An 18,754-nucleotide genomic window follows, 5' to 3' on the forward strand; every position below is an offset into this window, starting at 1 on the left:
CAGACTAAATAAAAGCATTCGTCAATATCATAACATGTATTTTAATGGGGCGGGTCGGGGCGGGGCAGGTCGGGTTAAAAAAATAGAAGCGGAGGTGCGGGGCGGTTTGGTGGGGTCCAATTTTTTTAAAAGAGCGGGACCCGCGGGTCGGAAAAAACCCAGACCCTGCTACGCACACGGTTACGAGGAAGTACTCCCTTGTGATTGGTCAGTTTGAGATTACGCGTTTCTGGATTTCTGGATCTTCTCACATTTGTGTGGTAACCGCCTTTTTAAAAAACAATAACCAGTGTATCAAATTGTTGAGAGGCTGTTTGCTTCCACGAGCTCATAAAGACACTGCAACATGTTGGACGTCTTTGCTTTTTTAAAACTGGAAATACTAAAGTGACCTATCAAAAAAAGTCCCTCCTGTTGAGTTTACCAGCCAATACCAGCCCTGCTGCCACCTTCAGATTAGGAAGAAAAACTGCAACATGACAACAAAACAAGGCTTTGCCCCTACGCAGCACGTCACTCACCAGCGTCAGCTACGCCGTGACGACCGCACGCACGCAGAGCTGCGCGAGTATAAATCCAGCTTTAGACCTGAGAAAGTTGATAAATAGCTTTTATTCTTAAGTTGAAAGTAGAACTAAATTCCACAATTTCCCAGCAGTTAGGACTAAAATGGCTCTGAGACACCTGATAAATACGGCCCCAGATGTGCCTCCACAACATGCCCGCGCATGAACGGAACACGCAAAGCATTAGTGAAGCAGCTGGGTCAAATTAGACAAACTAGCCAAAAATACCGGAAACCAGCGCCTAGGACCGTCACAATAAAGATACTTGTGGAAGAAAATAAAGTCCATCAGGTTTAGAATCATGAAAAGGAGTCATTTGCTCCGTCTAATTATACAAAAGAATGAATTAAAAGTGCTTCCTGGATTTTCTGGCAGCATAATTGAACAAGTAGCCTAGATGTGTTAGCATCTGCACTGTGACAGAAGTAAATCTTTGTAAGCTGCTAGCATACCAGAGCAGGGATTATATGGGCCTTTTTATTATGTTGTTGTTGTCCATCAGACGGATAAAACATTTTAACAGCGTTATATTTACTTTATTGTAGTCCTTTGTTTATTGTTTTATTTTGTTTTGATTTTCGCGCGGCGTGGATCTCTTACCGGAAGCTGCCCGGTCTTACTCCGTGTACCTTGACACTGAACACTGAAGGAAAACGAGCAGAGGAGCGAAACATGGCGACCTCGAACAATCCGCGGAAATTCAGCGAGAAAATCGCTTTACATAACCAGAAGCAGGCGGAGGAGACCGCGGCGTTTGAAGAAGTGATGAAGGACCTCAGCATTACTCGGGCGGCGAGGGTAAGGACCCGCATCTTCATGTTTCTCCTCTTCTTTTCCAGCGTTTGTTGTGAGCGAGCTGTCAGATGAGCGCGCGGCGGCAGCACGCAGCCAGGGCTCAATTGGTAAACAATAACAAACGACGGCCAGCTGGAGCTCTTCTCTCCCGCCGCTGACAGCGAGCCAAGCTGGCGGGAGACGTCGGTCCTGCGGGTTTTCTGTGGATTGCGGACACCTCGTCCTAAAAAAGTTATTGCATTTTTTCTCGTCCCACGCCAGTGAAAAGCAGAGGGGCGTGCATGCCTGTTTGACAGCGCGCGTCCCGCCACAGACATGGAGCTTTCAAAGGCGATTTTACATAAGACAGATGGATTTTCTTTTTATTTAAAATGGAGATTTATGGAGCGTGCATGGTAATGATATATGGAGAGATGTGTGTACACTGCAGCTTTGCAAACTTGTCCGGTAGGTTTTCAGGCCTGTGTACACCACTGTATGAGTGGCAGGTACGCCAAAGATGAAGGCTATCAGATTATGTGGAATTTAAGCCATACAGCACAGGCCTTCAAAAAACAAATCCATGCTTCTGCTGCTGCATGGAGGCAGGGTCCTGCTTGTTGAGATGGATGCTGATCTCAACTAATCAAGCAGAACAATGTCACTGTCAAGGCATAATCTATCCCCTCAGCTCCTCTTCATTTGCAGCCTCCGCTGGGTCTCTGCAGCGATATGAGCTCATGTTTCAGTGATAAAATTTGCAGCTCATTCACCACTTCTTTTTTATACTTTGTTTCATCAGATCAAATGTTAGTATTTTAGTTCTGTCCTCTGACCCGCCAAATAAAAATCATTAGAGTTAATGTTATCAGCAGATCTGTGTAGCAGAATGCCTGTATAGATAGGCTGGACTCTTAAAATAACATTAATGAACTTCAGAAAATATTGTCTGAGTGTTTCAGTCTCACTTTATCTTTTTGTACCAGCCCGATGGCTGGAAAGAGTCCCGATCCAGTGTCAGCCAAGAATAAATGTTTGTGTAGGTAAATAAATGCACTACAGTGGTGCAGGAATCCTATTTGTTATCATTTCATTTCTTCCCTGCTGACACAGCAGTGGGCTGGCATGAGTGGATTTCAGTGGTATTCTATTCTATTTTTTTTTTTATTGTACAGTCATTTAGCAGACGCTTTTATACAAAGCCACTTACATCTGAGAGGAAGAACAACACAAGCAAGAATTCAAACACGATGGACGTCATCATTAGGTGATAGTCAGACTGCTGGAGTCCAGGTGGACCAGGTGCTGTCATGTAGTGCTAGAGGCAGTGCATATAATATATATATATATATATATATATATTTTTTTTTTAAGTCCATTCATCCATTTTCTGCCGCTTATCCGGAGTCGGGTCGCGGGGGCAGCTGCCTAAGCAGGGAAACCCAGACTTCCCTCTCCCCGGCCACATTCACCAGCTCATCCGGAGGGATCCCGAGGCGTTCCCAGGCCAGCCATTTTGTTCAAATACAAACATCACGATTTCATCACACAGCATCATCTTGGGCATAAGTGCAGCAGCTTCTTCAGTACCTGGTTGAGCCAAAGAGCTGGACAAATCTTTCTAACTCATTCTGAGTAGAAGAGTTAAGCTAAGTGTGGAAATGCTCCTTAAACAACTGAGTCTTTAGCTTGCTTTTAAAAGTGGATAAGGACTCTGCGGATCGGATGGAGTTTGGTAGATCGTTCCACCACCGGGGAACAACAGAGGAGAAGAGCCTAGTAATGGGTTCTCCAATGGAAAGTGGAAAAGGAGGTCATTTTAAAAAATAACCTTTTAGATTTTGCAATAGGACATTTGCACATGCTACAGTCAGCAAGTATCAGATTATATTACAGCTCTGCGCTCTGAAAAAGTTATTATATTGATTTTTTGTGTGCAAACAGTCTGCATTTATCTTCAAAATGTAATTTCCATTCCCTGAAATCATCACGTCAAACAGCTGGTAAAGCAGAAATTCAGTCTCACTGCTTCTTCTGTAGTTTCCATGATCTCCTGACTTGCCTGATTTTGTCCTGCTTGCAGTTACAGTTGCAGAAGACTAATTATTTGCAGCTTGGACAGAACCGAGGGCAGTACTATGGAGGTTCTTTGCCAAATGTCAATCAGGTTGGAAACAGCACTGTTGACGTGCCTTTTCAGGTGAGGCTGATATTTTATTTACTTTAAACACCAAGCACCAACAATTCCCAAAAAATTGGAATGCTGTGTAAAATGTAAATAAAAACAGAGTTCACTTTATTCCCAGTAGCAGATCAGCATCATCTCAAGAGGATGAAACGGAGACGTTTCACCATGAGATGAAAATATGAGCTGATAGTGAATCTGATGCAGCAGCAAAAGGCTGGAAAAGTACCTGGTACAAACCAGAAACACCTGGAGGAGCATTGGACAACTAACCAGGTTACCTGGTAACAGGTCAGTAACATGACTGGGTATAAAAGGAGCATTTCAGAGAGGCAGAGTCTCTCAGATGGAAAGATGGACAGAGCTTCACCAATCTGAGACAAACTGGATCTAAAACTGGAACAATTTCAGAAAAATGCTCCTCAGACTTTGAAGATCCACCATCTACAGTGTAGAATATCATCAGAAGATTCAGAGAATCAGGAGGAATCTCTGTGTGCTGGGGACAAGGCTGGATGCTGGTGATCTTCTGCATTAAAAGCAGACATGATTCTCTACTGGAAACCACTGCATGGACTCAGGAAGACTTCCAGAAACACTGTCTGTGAACACAGTTCACCCTGAAACCCACAAATGCAGGTTAAAGCTCCATCATGCAGAGAAGAAGCCAGATGTGAACAGGATCCAGAACCAGCTTCTTCCGTCTTCTCTGGACCAAAGCTCATTTAAAACGGTCTGAGGCAAAGTGGAAACCTGGATGAAGATGTGAACTAGTTTGTGGAAAGCATGGACGGCGTGTCCTGCAGACTAAAGAGGAGAGGGAGCATCCAGCTTGTTATCAGTGGACAGGTGAAAAGCTGCATCTCTGATGGGATGGGGCTGCATTAGTGCCTATGGCGTGGGCAGCTTCCACATCTGTGAAGCTCCATCAATGCTGAAAAGTACATGGAGGTTTTAGAGCAACATCTGCTCCCATCCAGACAACGTCTCTTTCAGGGAAGGCCTTGCAGGTTTCAGCAAGACGATGCTGAACCACATCCTGCATCCATCACAGCAGCATGGCTTCACAGGAGAAGAGTCCAGCTGCTGAACTGGCCTGCCTGCAGTCCAGACCTTTCACCAGTACACAACATCTGGAGCATCATGGAAGCAGAAATCCAGCAACTAAGGTCCAGGACTGTAGAGCAGCTAGAATCCTGCATCAGACCAGAATGGGACAACATTCCTCTCCTAAACCTCCAGCAACTGGTCTCCTCACTTAACAGACGTTTCCAGACATGTTAGAAGAAAAGATGCTACACCATGCTGAACACCACCCTGGAACTACTTTTTACACCATGCTGAACATCACCCTGGAACTACTTTTTACACCATGCCGAACATCACCCTGGAACTACTTTTTACACCATGCCGAACATTGCCCTGGAGCTACTTTTTACACCATGCCGAACATCACCCTGGAACTACTTTTTACACCATGCCGAACATCACCCAGGAACTACTTTTTACACCATGCCGTGCCGAACATCACCCTGGAACTACTTTTTACACCATGCCGAACATCACCCAGGAACTACTTTTTACACCATGCCGTGCCGAACATCACCATGGAACTACTTTTTACACCATGCCGAACATCACCCTGGAACTACTTTTTACACCATGCCGAACATCACCCTGGAACTACTTTTTACACCATGCCGTGCCGAACATCACCATGGAACTACTTTTTACACCGTGCTGAACGTCACCATGGAACTACTTTTTACACCGTGCTGAACGTCACCCTGGAACTACTTTTTACACCGATCTGAACATCACCCTGGAACTACTTTTTACACCGTGCCGAACATCACCCTGGAACTACTTTTTACACCGTTCCGAACATCATCCTGGAACTACTTTTTACACCGTGCTGAACATCACCCTGGAACTACTTTTTACACCGTGCCGAACATCACCCTGGAACTACTTTTTACACCGTTCCGAACATCATCCTGGAACTACTTTTTACACCGTGCTGAACATCACCCTGGAACTACTTTTTACACCTTGCTGAACATCACCCTGGAACTACTTTTTACACCGTGCCGAACATCACCCTGGAACTACTTTTTACACCGTGCCGAACATCACCCTGGAACTACTTTTTACACCGTTCCGAACATCACCCTGGAACTACTTTTTACACCGTGCCGAATATCAACCTGGAACTACTTTTTACACCGTGCCGAACATCACCCTGGAACTACTTTTTACACCGTGCCGAACATCACCCTGGAACTACTTTTTACACCGTGCCGAACATCACCCTTGAACTACTTTTTACACCGTGCCGAACATCACCCTTGAACTACTTTTTACACCGTTCCGAACATCATCCTGGAACTACTTTTTACACCGTGCCGAATATCAACCTGGAACTACTTTTTACACCGTGTTGAACGTCACCCTGGAACTACTTTTTACACCGTGTTGAACATCACCCTGGAAGTACTTTTTACACCATGCTGAACACCACCCTGGAAGTACTTTTTACACCATGCTGAACATCACCCTGGAACTACTTTTTACACCGTGCTGAACATCACCCTGGAACTACTTTTTACACCGTGCTGAACATCACCCTGGAACTACTTTTTACACCGTGCTGAACATCACCCTGGAACTACTTTTTACACCGTGTTGAACGTCACCCTGGAACTACTTTTTACACCGTGTTGAACATCACCCTGGAACTACTTTTTACACCGTGTTGAACATCACCCTGGAACTACTTTTTACACCGTACTGAACATCACTCTGGAACTACTTTTTACACCGTGCTGAACATCACCCTGGAACTACTTTTTACACCGTGTTGAACATCACCCTGGAACTACCTTTTACACCGTGTTGAACGTCACCCTGGAACTACTTTTTACACCGTGTTGAACGTCACCCTGGAACTACTTTTTACACCGTGTTGAACGTCACCCTGGAACTACTTTTTACACCGTGCTGAACATCACCCTGGAACTACTTTTTACACCGTGTTCAACGTCACCCTGGAACTACTTTTTACACCATGCTGAACACCACCCTGGAACTACCTTTTACACCGTGCTGAACATCACCCTGGAACTACTTTTTACACCGTGCTGAACATCACCCTGGAACTACTTTTTACACCGTGTTCAACATCACCCTGGAACTACTTTTTACACCGTGTTGAACGTCACCATGGAACTACTTTTTCCAGACGTGTTGCTGCATCAGATTCACAATCAGCTCATATTTTCCATCACATGGTGAAACGTCTCCGTTTCATCATCTGACGTGTTGTTGAACTTCTACTGGGAATAAAACGTGGATGAGATTTTGGAAGTCATTGAATTCTCTTTTTATTGCCGTTTTTCACAGAGACCTGACTTTAATGGTTCTGTTTCTTCTTATGTGAAGTTTTCTTCTTCTTGACCTAGCTTTTAACTTTACTAGTTGTGAGTTCTTTGTGTATGTAACGTATGTGATCAGTAATAACACCAAATAGGTTGTTTTAAGGTCAAATGAAGGCTGAGCAACTTTCCCAAGCTACAGTCTTACTTGTTTGCTGCAGTGTGGTGCACTAATCTGCACCACACTGCAGGTTTCTTGGTGTGAGAGAGAGAGAAATAATTACCATTAATTTCTCTGTGATGGACTGGCGAACTGTCCAGGTGTATCTGCTGGGATAGACTCCAGCTTCCCCACAACCCTGAAAATGGAGTAAGCAGTACAGGAAATGAATGAATAATTAATTTACTTCCCAACATTATAATGTTTAAAATCTTTTTTATTCACAATATTTTCATCAAGTTTTCATAGTAGCTTAAAACAACAAACATTCCAGAAAACAACACAGTTCAGCCCGAACATGACTTTACAACACAAATAAATAAAGAAGTTTAACAGACACGCAGCAAAATGACAGCGTTATCTGGAGCATTTCATAGAAGCCAGAACCATGTAACAGCTAAAGCTGGATCTATGCTCACGTGGCGTCTGCGAACGGGCGGGGTCGGCACAAATTCAGGAAGACTCTCCAAACATCTGGAAAGATGTCATCACAAACCGACCAATCACAAGGGAGTATTTCTGCATAACCACGCTGCAAGCAGGGCTGCACATCGGCCTGGAAGAGGTGCATGTTGAGCCTCTACAGACCTACGCAGAGCATACGACATGACGCCGTGACCGACATGACGCAGACGCCGCGCCAGCTTAAATCCAGCTGAACCCGGTAGAGAGGAGCAGGGTACCAGCCCAGCATGTATTATGCATAGATCCTGGCCTTTGTGGAACGTATCCCATGTAGATTTGAACATGCATGTTAAATATTCAATGAAAATACAGTGTATTATAATATTATGCCAGGATTTCTTTGCTGGAACTGACAGCTTTTCCCAGAGGAGCAGGATGAACATTTCTTTTCAACCTGAGTAGAGCTAGCTTTGACTTCTGCTGTGGGCCCCAACCCCAGTCCTCAAGGCCCACTATCCTGCATGTTTTAGATGTCTCCCTGCTGCAACACACCTGATTCAAATTAAATGCATCTCACAAGCTCTGCACAAGTCTGTTAATGAGCCATTAATTAAAATGTGTTTATTTACATTACAAAGCTAGCTTTGCTAAAGTTCTGGTTCATTAAATTATGTCCCTGTTCTACATCAGCAACGTTCAGAGGATTTGCATTTTTCTCTCCTGATCTGGGCTCCAGGGCCAAGTGCAGCCGACCTCCTGCTGCAGCAGTCATTTTTCTGAGGATCTTGTGTTCGGTCTCTGGCCAAAATAACTTTTCTTGTCATCTTGTGTCAGAATTCAGGGCTTGACTCAAACAGATCGACCCGCCACCACGGGCTGGTGGACAGAGTCTACCGGGACCGGAACCGCATTGCATCACCCAATCGAAAATCCATGATGATCGACAAACATGGACGGCAGATATCCTTTAACACTGATGCTTGGAAGGTTGGACATTAGCTTCGCTGTGTGTGTGAGTGGCTGCCTCTCTGGGTTAGTCCTGAACCGCTGACCGGTGCAGGGTGGAGGTGTGCTCCTGCCTCGCAGGGCTCTAAACAGGATTAAACCGGTGCAGATGATGGATGGATGTACAGTCAGTCTGTAGATATTTAAGTTTAATTCTGAACGCGTTTGGTTGAAGGTGTCTGTTGAGACAGTCCCGTTGGGTTGATATACACACAGCTCTTTGCTTTTTGTTACAACTTCTTATGTTTAGATGAAATCAAATGAGAGACGGCACCGGATCTGCCAGCTGTATTTTCTTAACCTGTGATTCCACATTGACAGCTGTCCATATGGCTCAGTTTATCTGTCACCTCCACCTGACACCAGCTGGAGAAGGTAAGACCACATTTTACTTTTCACTGTATCAGATTTTTGACTGGCTTGCACTCATTTGCCTCTTTTCCAACTTACACTCACCCTCCTCTTCATCATCTCCACCTTTTCTACTTCCTGTTTACACTAATATCCAACCAGCCAATCACACGGCAGCATGTGGTCATGTAGACATGGTGAAGACAACCTGAGCATCAGAATGAGGAAGAAAGAGGATTTAAGAGACTTTGAACGTGGCATGGTTGTTGGTCTGAGTATTTACTGGGATTTGCACCCATAACCATCTCCAGGGTTTCCAGAGATGGTCTGAAGAAGAGAAAATATCCAGAGCAGCAGTTGTCTGGACCAGTATGCAGCAGAAGACACACCGGGTTCCTCCTGCCAGCTAAGAACAGGAAACTGAGGCTACAATTCACACACACTCACCAACACTGGACAATAGAAGATGGAGAAACGTTGCTGGTCTGATGAGTCTCCATTTCAGCTCCACATTCAGATGCTCGGCTCAGAATCTGCTGGAAACATCATGAAAACATGGATCCATCCTGCCTTGGATCAACGCTTCAGGCTGCTGCTGGTGTAATGGTGGGGGGAGATTTTCTTGGTCCACTTTGGGCCCCTTAGTACCAACGTGGCCTGGTTTAACCAGCACAGCCTACCTGAGTATTGTTGCTGACCATGTCCATCCCTTTATGACCACAGTGGAGCATCTTCTGATGCTACTTCCAGCAGGATAATGCACCATGTCACAAAGCTCAGATCATCTCCACCTGCTTTCTAGAACATGACGATGAGTTCACTGGACTCCAACGGCCTCCACAGCCACCAGATCTCAGTCCAGTAGAGCAGCTTTGGGATGTGGTGGAACGGGAGATTCTCATCATGGATGCAGCCGACAAACCTGCAGCAACTGTGTGATGCTGTCATGTTAATATGGAGAAAACCTCTGAGGAAGGTTTCCACCACCTGCTTCCACCCATCACACCAGGATTAAAAAGGTCTGACCCGGTACTAGAAGGTGGTCCTGCTGAAGAGGACGACCCGGTACTAGAAGGCGGACCTGATGAAGAGGACGATCCGGTACTAGAAGGTGGTCCTGCTGAAGAGGACGACCCGGTACTAGAAGGCGGACCTGATGAAGAGGACGACCCGGTACTAGAAGGCGGTCCTGATGAAGAGGACGACCCGGTACTAGAAGGCGGTCCTGATGAAGAGGACGCCCCGGTACTCGAAGGCGGTCCCGATGAAGAGGACGACCCGGTACTAGAAGGTGGACCCGATGAAGAGGACGACCCGGTACTAGAAGGTGGTCCTGCTGAAGAGGACGACCCGGTACTAGAAGGCTGACCTGATGAAGAGGACGACCCGGTACTAGAAGGCGGACCTGATGAAGAGGACGACCCGGTACTAGAAGGCGGTCCTGATGAAGAGGACGACCCGGTACTAGAAGGCGGTCCTGATGAAGAGGACGACCCGGTACTAGAAGGCGGTCCTGATGAAGAGGACGACCCGGTACTAGAAGGCGGTCCCGATGAAGAGGACGACCCGGTACTAGAAGGCGGTCCTGATGAAGAGGACGACCCGGTACTAGAAGGCGGTCCCGATGAAGAGGACGACCCGGTTCTGGGGTTGTAAATGATTAACTCTGTATTTTTTGTTTGTCTGCAGGACAAATTCGGACTCAGCGTTGCACCAGAGCACATTAACTCCGGCACAGCAGGCCTCCTTCAATGGAGGATCTCAGGAGCTCCAGCCAAAACGAGGTACAGGAACACTTTTTACTTCAGTTTTAATTTAACCTCTGTTTTTATTTAGTCAGCATCATCTGCCACATGAAATGTGAAAAGAAGGTTGAGATGTGGTAACTGGATTTTTGTTTCTGCTTGAACTGGGTCAGTTTGGGTTCTTAATGAGGTGTTTTTCTGTGATCTACTGGAGGTGCTGGTGGTCGGGTGAAATCCTGTTTATCTTCCTGGTATTCTGTTGCTTTCTCTTGATGGTTCAGTCGAGTGTCCTCCAGTTAATGATGAAAGGGTTTGAATGTGGCTTTGAAGGCAGAGGAGGAAAAGTGAATAAACTATCTAATGAATTTTCCTGCTAATGGCCACGTGAGTCAATTTAACAGAACTTTGGCTGAATTTTAATTTTAGATGTTTTTTTAGTGTATACCCTGTTTTCATTCAGTGTTTATATATATATTTGTTTATTTTTGCTTTCATAATATCACATAATATCTCCTTTTCCTGCTCATGTAAATATAATTTTACTTCCCAGTTCTGTTGCTGACAGTACCGGGTTCTGGAACAGTTAAACAGGAGGTCCGTGAAGATGGACAACATCAGAACTGGGACTGTAAAAAGGTAAAAGCTGGACATCAGTTTACATTTTTTGTCTGAGGTCGACTTGACGCTACAGCTTTCATTTCCTGCTCTACAGAACATGTCGCAATCCAAGCCCTGTCAAGTTCCTGGGATCCAGTGAGTATTTCACTGGTTTTCGTCTTCGGAGCTGGTCTGAACGTTCATCCTCTGTGTTCACTATTATGAACTTGTGTTGAGTTGAAGACCTTTATTACATAGTTATATATGAAATATAGTTTATATCAAAGCATTTTACTGCCATTAAAATACAGTTTTTAAATTCTCACTCGCCTCCCAAACTAATAAAAATGTGGAGCCAAAAGATTATCCAAAGCATTTAAAGCCAAGTCCAAGTATCTCTGAAGTTTGTGTAGGAGCACTTCCAAGACTTTCCATGAACTCATCCAGAATATTCCCGCCTGGTTTCTGCAGCATATTCCCGACTCCGGACCAGCACCTGACCACATCACTGAAACCAGCAGTCCATAGCAGTGGCGGTTCTCTTCCTGACCTGACCACCATCCAGTTCCCTCCTCCGCTGCCCACCCCGCTCGACTCGGATGATGCATCTGCCTCCTCGTTCGGCCCGTCCAGCAACGCACAGACTCTGGCGAACACACAAGGTATACCCCAGACCCCCCAATCGCACTCGTACTGGGAATGTGTGCAGCTTTCATTTGGTTTGGTAAGTTTCAGACTGTTCACAGAAAATCTTCTGGCTGTGCTGTTTGTGTGCTGGTAGGAGCCAACAACACTCAGCCCACAGTAACCGTGGAAATGCAGCCTGGGCAGGACGACATGGTTCCTCTCGTCCTGAATGCAGGAGAATCCCACCAGCAACAGAACCTGCAGCTCTCCCCAACATCTCCACCTCTCCCTCTGTCTCAGGTGCTGCTAGGCCCACAAAAACCAGGCAGTCAGTTACTGGTTTCGATGATGTCATTTAACCTTATGTTGTGGGAGGGGTATGGGACTATGTTTTTGTTTGTTTTTTATTTCATATTTTTGTAGCTTTTCTGCTCCTGATTGACCTGATTTGGCTGTTTTTATGTTTAAAGTCACTTTACTGTGTTTTTTTTGTTTTTTTTTTTTTTTTTACATACAGAACGGTGGTGTGTGTGCCATATTTTGCTTGACAGATTTGCTCTGCCGAGGGAGACATGTTATATACATGGCTGCCCTTGATATTTTTATTATTTTTATTGTAATCTTATTTTCTTTAGTCTTATATGTCAGTGCTGAACCTGACAGGGAGATAGAGGAAGAGAGAGAGAGAGAAAAAGAAAAAAAAAAAAAAAAGGGAGAAAAGGACAGGATTAAAATGTGGAAATAACAGTTGTCTATGCTGCCCAGAACATATCACAAAAAAAAAACAACAACATAAACTACCACAGTACTACATGATACCGAAAGAAAGATAGAATGATGATAATATAAAAAATTACAATAGTCATCAAACGTACCTGCAGATAAACGTACCAACACACAAACATCAGCTACATCTAGTGAGAAGCGGATGGAGAGACGAGCACGTTTGTGAGCATGCACGTGTTAACATGCATGTGTGGCCATGCAACAAGGAGGAAATGTGTACCCACAAGGGGGCCCCGATCACGCCGCACCCCGAAGCATCAGCGGGGGACGGGGGGAGCCCGAGGCCCCAAAGGCCAAGCAGGTCCACAGAGTACCAAGCCCGGGACAGCCAAAGCAGACAGAGCAGCGGCCCACCCGGACCAGAGCAGAGGGGCCCCCAGACCGGAACCCCCGGCGCGACGGGGCAGGGGCACCGGGCAGCCCAGGGCGATGGCGAGCAGGCCCAGCGGGCGCTGCGGTGCGGGCCGCACGGAGGGCAGGCTCCCCACAGGCCCAAGGGCCACCCTTTCCCCCCAGCAAAGCCCCACCCAGGAACCCGACGGGGCCCGACCGCCCCAGGCAAAACCACCGTGGGCCACGCCAACCCAACACCAAGGCTAGGCACCCCAGGGACAAGAACATGTCCGCAGGTCCCCCCCCCCCCCCCCCCCCCCCCCCCCCCCCCCCCCCTCCCCCCCAAAAAAAACCCCTCTTTACCCCAACCCTTACCCATTCATTCCCCACCCCTCCCCACCCGCTCCCACCCCCACCAGGGGCAGCCCAGGGAGTCTAGGGCCTGGTGGGCCCCAGACCCGACCCTCTGCACATACACACACCCACACAACCACATACATTCTCCCCGGGGTCTCACCAGCCCCCCAATGCGGCACCGAGGGCAGCCCCCAGGGCAGACGGCGCCCAGTAGCACCCCGCACAGGACTCCAGGCAGGCACCGAACCTCCACCCCCGGCAGCCCCGAGTGCATCCCAGGACACGAGGGCGTAGGAAGACCCCGGCCCCCCTGCCCCCCAGCCTGAGTTGTGCGTGCATGAGTGTGGGCTATTTATAATGCAATTAAAAACTGGAAGGAGCCATGAGATGGTGATGGGTCCCACTGCTGCCAGGCAGCAGGACCCCCTCAGGACTCCCTCAGTGTGTGTGAGTGTGTGTTATGTGTGTAGTGCAGTACTGTTAAATGTGGTAGTGTCTAACATGTAAATAAAATCGGGGGGAGAGAGGTCACAAAGGGAGGGGATGGAGGAAGGGACACCTCGGTGGCTCCTGTCCGCCCACCCACAGCCCATGTGCCCATCCCCCCGAGGCCCTAAATGTATATTGATGTCTAGGTTGTGATTAAAAATAAGTGGGGCGGGCAGTCGCAGGGGTCCACCGGGGGATCCCACAATTGGGACCCCTCAGCCAAACCCACCGCCTCCACCCGCCCCACAGTGCCCTATGTGTAGTGTGTATGATGTGGGTGTGTGTTTTAATGGAGCTGCTGCTGGTCTTTATCGGGAAACTTTCAGCTAAATAATCCCTCAGTCCTTGTTGATTTAAAGGAATGGATGTGAAATAATACGTCTTAAAGATTGATATACGAGTTAGAAGATGTGTTGAGTAAATCATATCAGTGTGTGTGTTCTCTCCAGGCAGCCATCAATGCCATGAACCTGGAGCAGCAGCTGTCCCAGTATACCTTCTTCAACCAGCAGCAGCCATCTCAGACACAACAGAACCAGCAAGTGAGTTTCTGGCCCAAAGAAAAAAAAAGAGAAAGAAGCAGCGGCTGAGCTGCTCGTGTCGATTTTGTGGTTTGATGTTTAAGTCGGTGAGATCATATGAAATGTGAAATAATAAAATGTGGACATGGAAATATTTCCCTGGGCCTCAGACATTGCAGATATCGATGTCTCCCTGTTGCAACACACCTGAGTCACATTAAATGGATCTCTAACAAGTTCTGCAGCAGTCTGCTGTGGAGCCATTACTGTGAGTCAGGTGTGTTGAAGCAGGGAAACATGGAAAGTCTGCAGGACTGTGGGCCTTGAGGACTGGAGGTGGAGATCCCTGCTTTAAACCTAATGGATGGATAGCTAACCCTCATATATATATATATATATATATATATATATATATATATATATATATATATATATATATATATATATATATATATATACATATGTGTGTATATATAAGCCAGAGATTCTGGTCCACCAGAATCTCCACGAAGCCGTCCGGAAGTCATTCTCCATGGCCTCTCCAAACTCCTCCCATGCCAGAGTTTTTGCCTTGGCGACCACCAAAGCCGCGCTCCACTTAGCTCGTCGATACCCATCAGCTGCCTCTGGAGTCCCACAGGCCAAAAAGGCCCGATAGGACTCCTTCTTCAGCTTCACTTTATCCCTCACTGCCATTGTCCACCAACGAGTTCGGGGGTTACCGCCACGACAGGCACCGACAACCTTTCGGCCACAGCTGCAGCTGGCCGCCTCAACAATAGAGGCACGTAACACAGCCCACTTGGACTCAATGTCCCCTGCCTCAGCTGGGACATGGTTGAAGCTCTGCTGGAGATGGGAGTTGAAACTCTTTCTGACAGGGGACTCCGCCAGACGTTCCCAGCAGACCCTCATAATACGCACGAAGTTAATGTCTAGTTTTTACCAGAAAGCTGGTCAGACAGAGAAAATTATGCTTGTTCTTATAGAAGCGACCCCTCCAGACTTCAGCTCTGTGGTTGGAGCTAGATCACATCAGAAAGGTGGAGGAGGGGCTGTTTGCTTTAATGCAGGGGTGCCCAGGTTCAGTCCTCGAGATCTACCATCCTGCAACTTTTAGATGCAACCCTTCTCCAACATATTGAATCAGATGTCATCTGCATGTCATTCAGCTCTGCAGAGGCCTGGTAACGAGCCAGTCATTTGATTCAGGTGTGTTGGAGAAGGGTTGCATCTAAAAGTTGCAGGAAGGTAGATCTCGAGGACCGGACTTGGGCACCACTGCTTTAATGACTCCCTCCAACGCAGCAGGTATCTTAGAAAAACTTTGTGTCTCTCCAGATGACCTCCCCTCTCGTGGTGGTCCTTGACATACACAGGCCACCTAAACACTGAGCAGCGTTTCTGATGACTGATGATTTGAAGCGTATGAAATATGTCACATTAGGTTGAAGGTTGGTTGATTCGGTGCTACCCAGATTAACTGAGGAGGACCATTCTGTTCAGGCCAGCTCAGCTGGAAGGAGTTTACAAAGGTTGGCCCAGATTTCTACTTGTGGGAAGTTTTAAAATGAAGGAAGTGGAAAATGATGTGAGTCTGCTGTATATTAATATGAAAACTGTCTCCATCTCACTTGTTTCACACAGACTGGCCGTCTCTCCCACATCTCCTCACTCTTTAGTTCACTTCTGCTTTAACTTCTCCTTCAGTTTTCTACAACATGACAGAAATGACTTCCCCGGGCCAATGCTGAACGATTGCCTCCTCCAGTAGGAAGCTGGTCAGAGGTGTCTGGGTAGATTCACATCGAGCGTGCTGTAAAATACGCGGTGGGAGTTCATTCTGATCTAAACTTTATATCTCACAATAAAACATAACGAAGACGAGGTTCTTTCATCTCAGGAATGTTCAGGCCAATGCAGAGACACTGATCCATGCGCTCATCATCTGTAGAATAGTAGTTATGCTCTTACGTCTTTTTCCTAAGACGTCTAGAAATCTATTCCAGCTTTTACAAAACTCAGCTGCTTGTCTGCTGATGAAGAACAGATAGAGAGCTTGCATTACTGCGGTTTAAGCAGTTTTCTGGTCCTCAGCGATGGAACAGCCTTCCATGCGCCCTGAGGACGGCTGGGAGTGGTGCTGTTTTAAAGAGAAAACTTTGAACTTTTATTACTATTCATAGTCATTATTTTATTTCTTTATGAGTTTCCTGTGTTAAATTAACACATTTATATGCTTTATATTATTAATGAACTTGTTTGAATATTTAACCCCTTGTGTTCTTTACATCTTTTATTTGATTGTGAGGCTGCAGCAGAGCTGGGACGTAAACCGAGGGTGGGGCGTGCAAGGCTCTGTACACAAGAACATAGATTTGAAATCGTAGATCTGATATGGAGCCAGTGTGATGAATGTAGGACTGAAGGGATGTGTTTTGGTCTGGCATCTGCATCCTGGACCACCTGCAGACGGATCAGAAATGAACTGGACCAGACTAGTAACTGTAACTGGTTACTTATTTCCAGTAACTAGCACAACACGGGTAATAAGTCACTTTGTTTTTGGGTCTTAAACTTTTGATGAAGTGATGTCTACTCTGTAGTTTGTGTCTCTTGTTTCCTGCTTGCATTTTGAAGCTGTGCTTACAACCTGGTTGCAGTCCACCAGCACAGATGTGGATACTTGTACTTCTTCCCAGGTCTTAAGATGTTCATCAGGAGTGTGTGACAGCAGAAATGTGCTTTCTGATTTGTGTGTGTGTGAGTGCATTTATGCACAGCCTAAATGAAGAGATGATGAGTCAGTGCTCGTCGTCAGGTCTTGGCTCTGGCTGTAGCACATCAGCTGCAGTGGGAACGTGTTTGGATTCCTGCAGGAATTATGTGACCTACATTCTGTTCATCAGAGTTCAACACTTTGCAGTGTGGGGGGGTCAGATGGAAACACAGAGAGGAAAACTCAGATTCATGCTCTGCTTTATTTCTTCCATCTGGCTGCAGACAGATGATGACTTTGATTCTGTAATTAGAGTTTAACCAGAACTTGACATGCACGTCTTGTCTGTGCAGATGTTCTTTTGATTTGGTTGGTAAGACCAGAAACAGCTGATATGATGCAACCTAACAAAAGGGAGCAGTCCAGTCTCTCTGATCACTGGTTTCACTGGATTTACTTGCCTTAATTTAACTGCTGGCAATATCTTTTCTTCTAATTAATCCCTTGTAGTTTTCACTGTTTCTCCCACATCTTTATCTTTAACTACTGCATTAATGTGATATGCAGGACTCGATGTTTACTTTTCTGTACATGCAGTATCTATTTGTACTTGTGAGTTAGATACTAGAAGCCGAGTGAAGACACTGAATCAATATGCTCCATATTTGGTAAGAAAAGGTTTGCATACAGGCACCAGTAAGAGTTTTTCCTCCAGTGTGAATAACTCGGATGTATCCTCTTGTATCAGGCTTCCTCCCTGCAACAGTACCGGAGCAGGGTTGGATCATCTGCCAATCAGTCTCCAACCTCTCCCATCTCCAATCAAGGCTTCTCACCTGGAGGCTCGCCTCAAGTAAGGGCGTGTGAACCAATGAGGTGCTGGCTCACTTCACATGAACATCACCGTCCTTTGTATTGTAGTTCTGTGATAATTGTTGGAGATTAGGACCCTGTGGCTGCTCCCCCACCTACCCACCCTTCCTCTCAGCAGCTTGCTTTTCTGGATATTAGCAGATCTGGGCAATTATTTTTTATTTATTTAATTTTTTTTTTTGTCTCGTCATCTTTGATGATTTTACATAATTTTGTACATTTCCATCATGTACATCTAAATAATGTACAACATGAGCAAAATAACAGAGTTCATTCACTTGTTCATTTGGTCTCCAAACATGGATAATACACCTCCAATTCTATAACTAGGGTTGTGACTTCATGGAAAATATGAGCTGATAGTGAATCTGATGCAGCAACAAAAGGCTGGAAAAGTACCTGGTACAAACCAGAAACATCTGGAGGAGCATTGGACAACTAACCAGGTTATCTGGTAACAGGTCAGTAACATGACTGGTATAAAAGGAGCATTTCAGAGACGCAGAGTCTCTCAGATGGAAAGATGGACAGAGCTTCACCAATCTGAGACAAACTGGATCTAAAATTTGAACAATTTCAGAAAAATGTTCTTCAGACTCTGAAGATCCTTCATCTACAGTGTAGAATGTCATCAGAAGATTCAGAGAATCAGGAGGAATCTCTGTATGCATGGGACAAGGTTGGATGCTGGTGATCTTCTGCATTAAAAGCAGACATGATTCTCTACTGGAAACCACTGCATGGACTCAGGAAAACTTCCAGAAACCACTGTCTGTGAACACAGTTCACCCTGAAACCCACAAATGCAGGTTAAAGCTCCATCATGC

The 18,754-nt window shown here is 46.0% G+C and overlaps 1 protein-coding gene across 2 annotated transcripts in view; it reads left to right on the forward strand.

Annotated features, from left to right (window-relative positions):
* The first annotated feature begins 1,181 nt into the window (after window positions 1-1,181).
* crtc1a (CREB regulated transcription coactivator 1a) overlaps window positions 1,182-18,754 on the forward strand; it is a 42,031-nt gene continuing 24,458 nt past the window's right edge. The window contains exons 1-11 of one of the 2 annotated variants that reach the window (XM_041992361.1): window positions 1,182-1,364; window positions 3,424-3,540; window positions 8,359-8,484; window positions 8,843-8,904; window positions 10,570-10,664; window positions 11,176-11,261; window positions 11,338-11,378; window positions 11,694-11,884; window positions 12,004-12,149; window positions 14,264-14,356; window positions 17,803-17,907. In XM_041992361.1, the coding sequence (XP_041848295.1) occupies window positions 1,239-1,364; window positions 3,424-3,540; window positions 8,359-8,484; window positions 8,843-8,904; window positions 10,570-10,664; window positions 11,176-11,261; window positions 11,338-11,378; window positions 11,694-11,884; window positions 12,004-12,149; window positions 14,264-14,356; window positions 17,803-17,907 (1,188 nt within the window). In that variant the 5' untranslated portion in view covers window positions 1,182-1,238. The remainder of the gene's footprint in view (window positions 1,365-3,423; window positions 3,541-8,358; window positions 8,485-8,842; window positions 8,905-10,569; window positions 10,665-11,175; window positions 11,262-11,337; window positions 11,379-11,693; window positions 11,885-12,003; window positions 12,150-14,263; window positions 14,357-17,802; window positions 17,908-18,754) is intronic. The other variant, XM_041992362.1, reaches the window with a different exon arrangement.

Source organism: Melanotaenia boesemani, chromosome 8, assembly GCF_017639745.1.
Source record: "Melanotaenia boesemani isolate fMelBoe1 chromosome 8, fMelBoe1.pri, whole genome shotgun sequence".
Classification (NCBI taxonomy): domain Eukaryota; kingdom Metazoa; phylum Chordata; class Actinopteri; order Atheriniformes; family Melanotaeniidae; genus Melanotaenia; species Melanotaenia boesemani.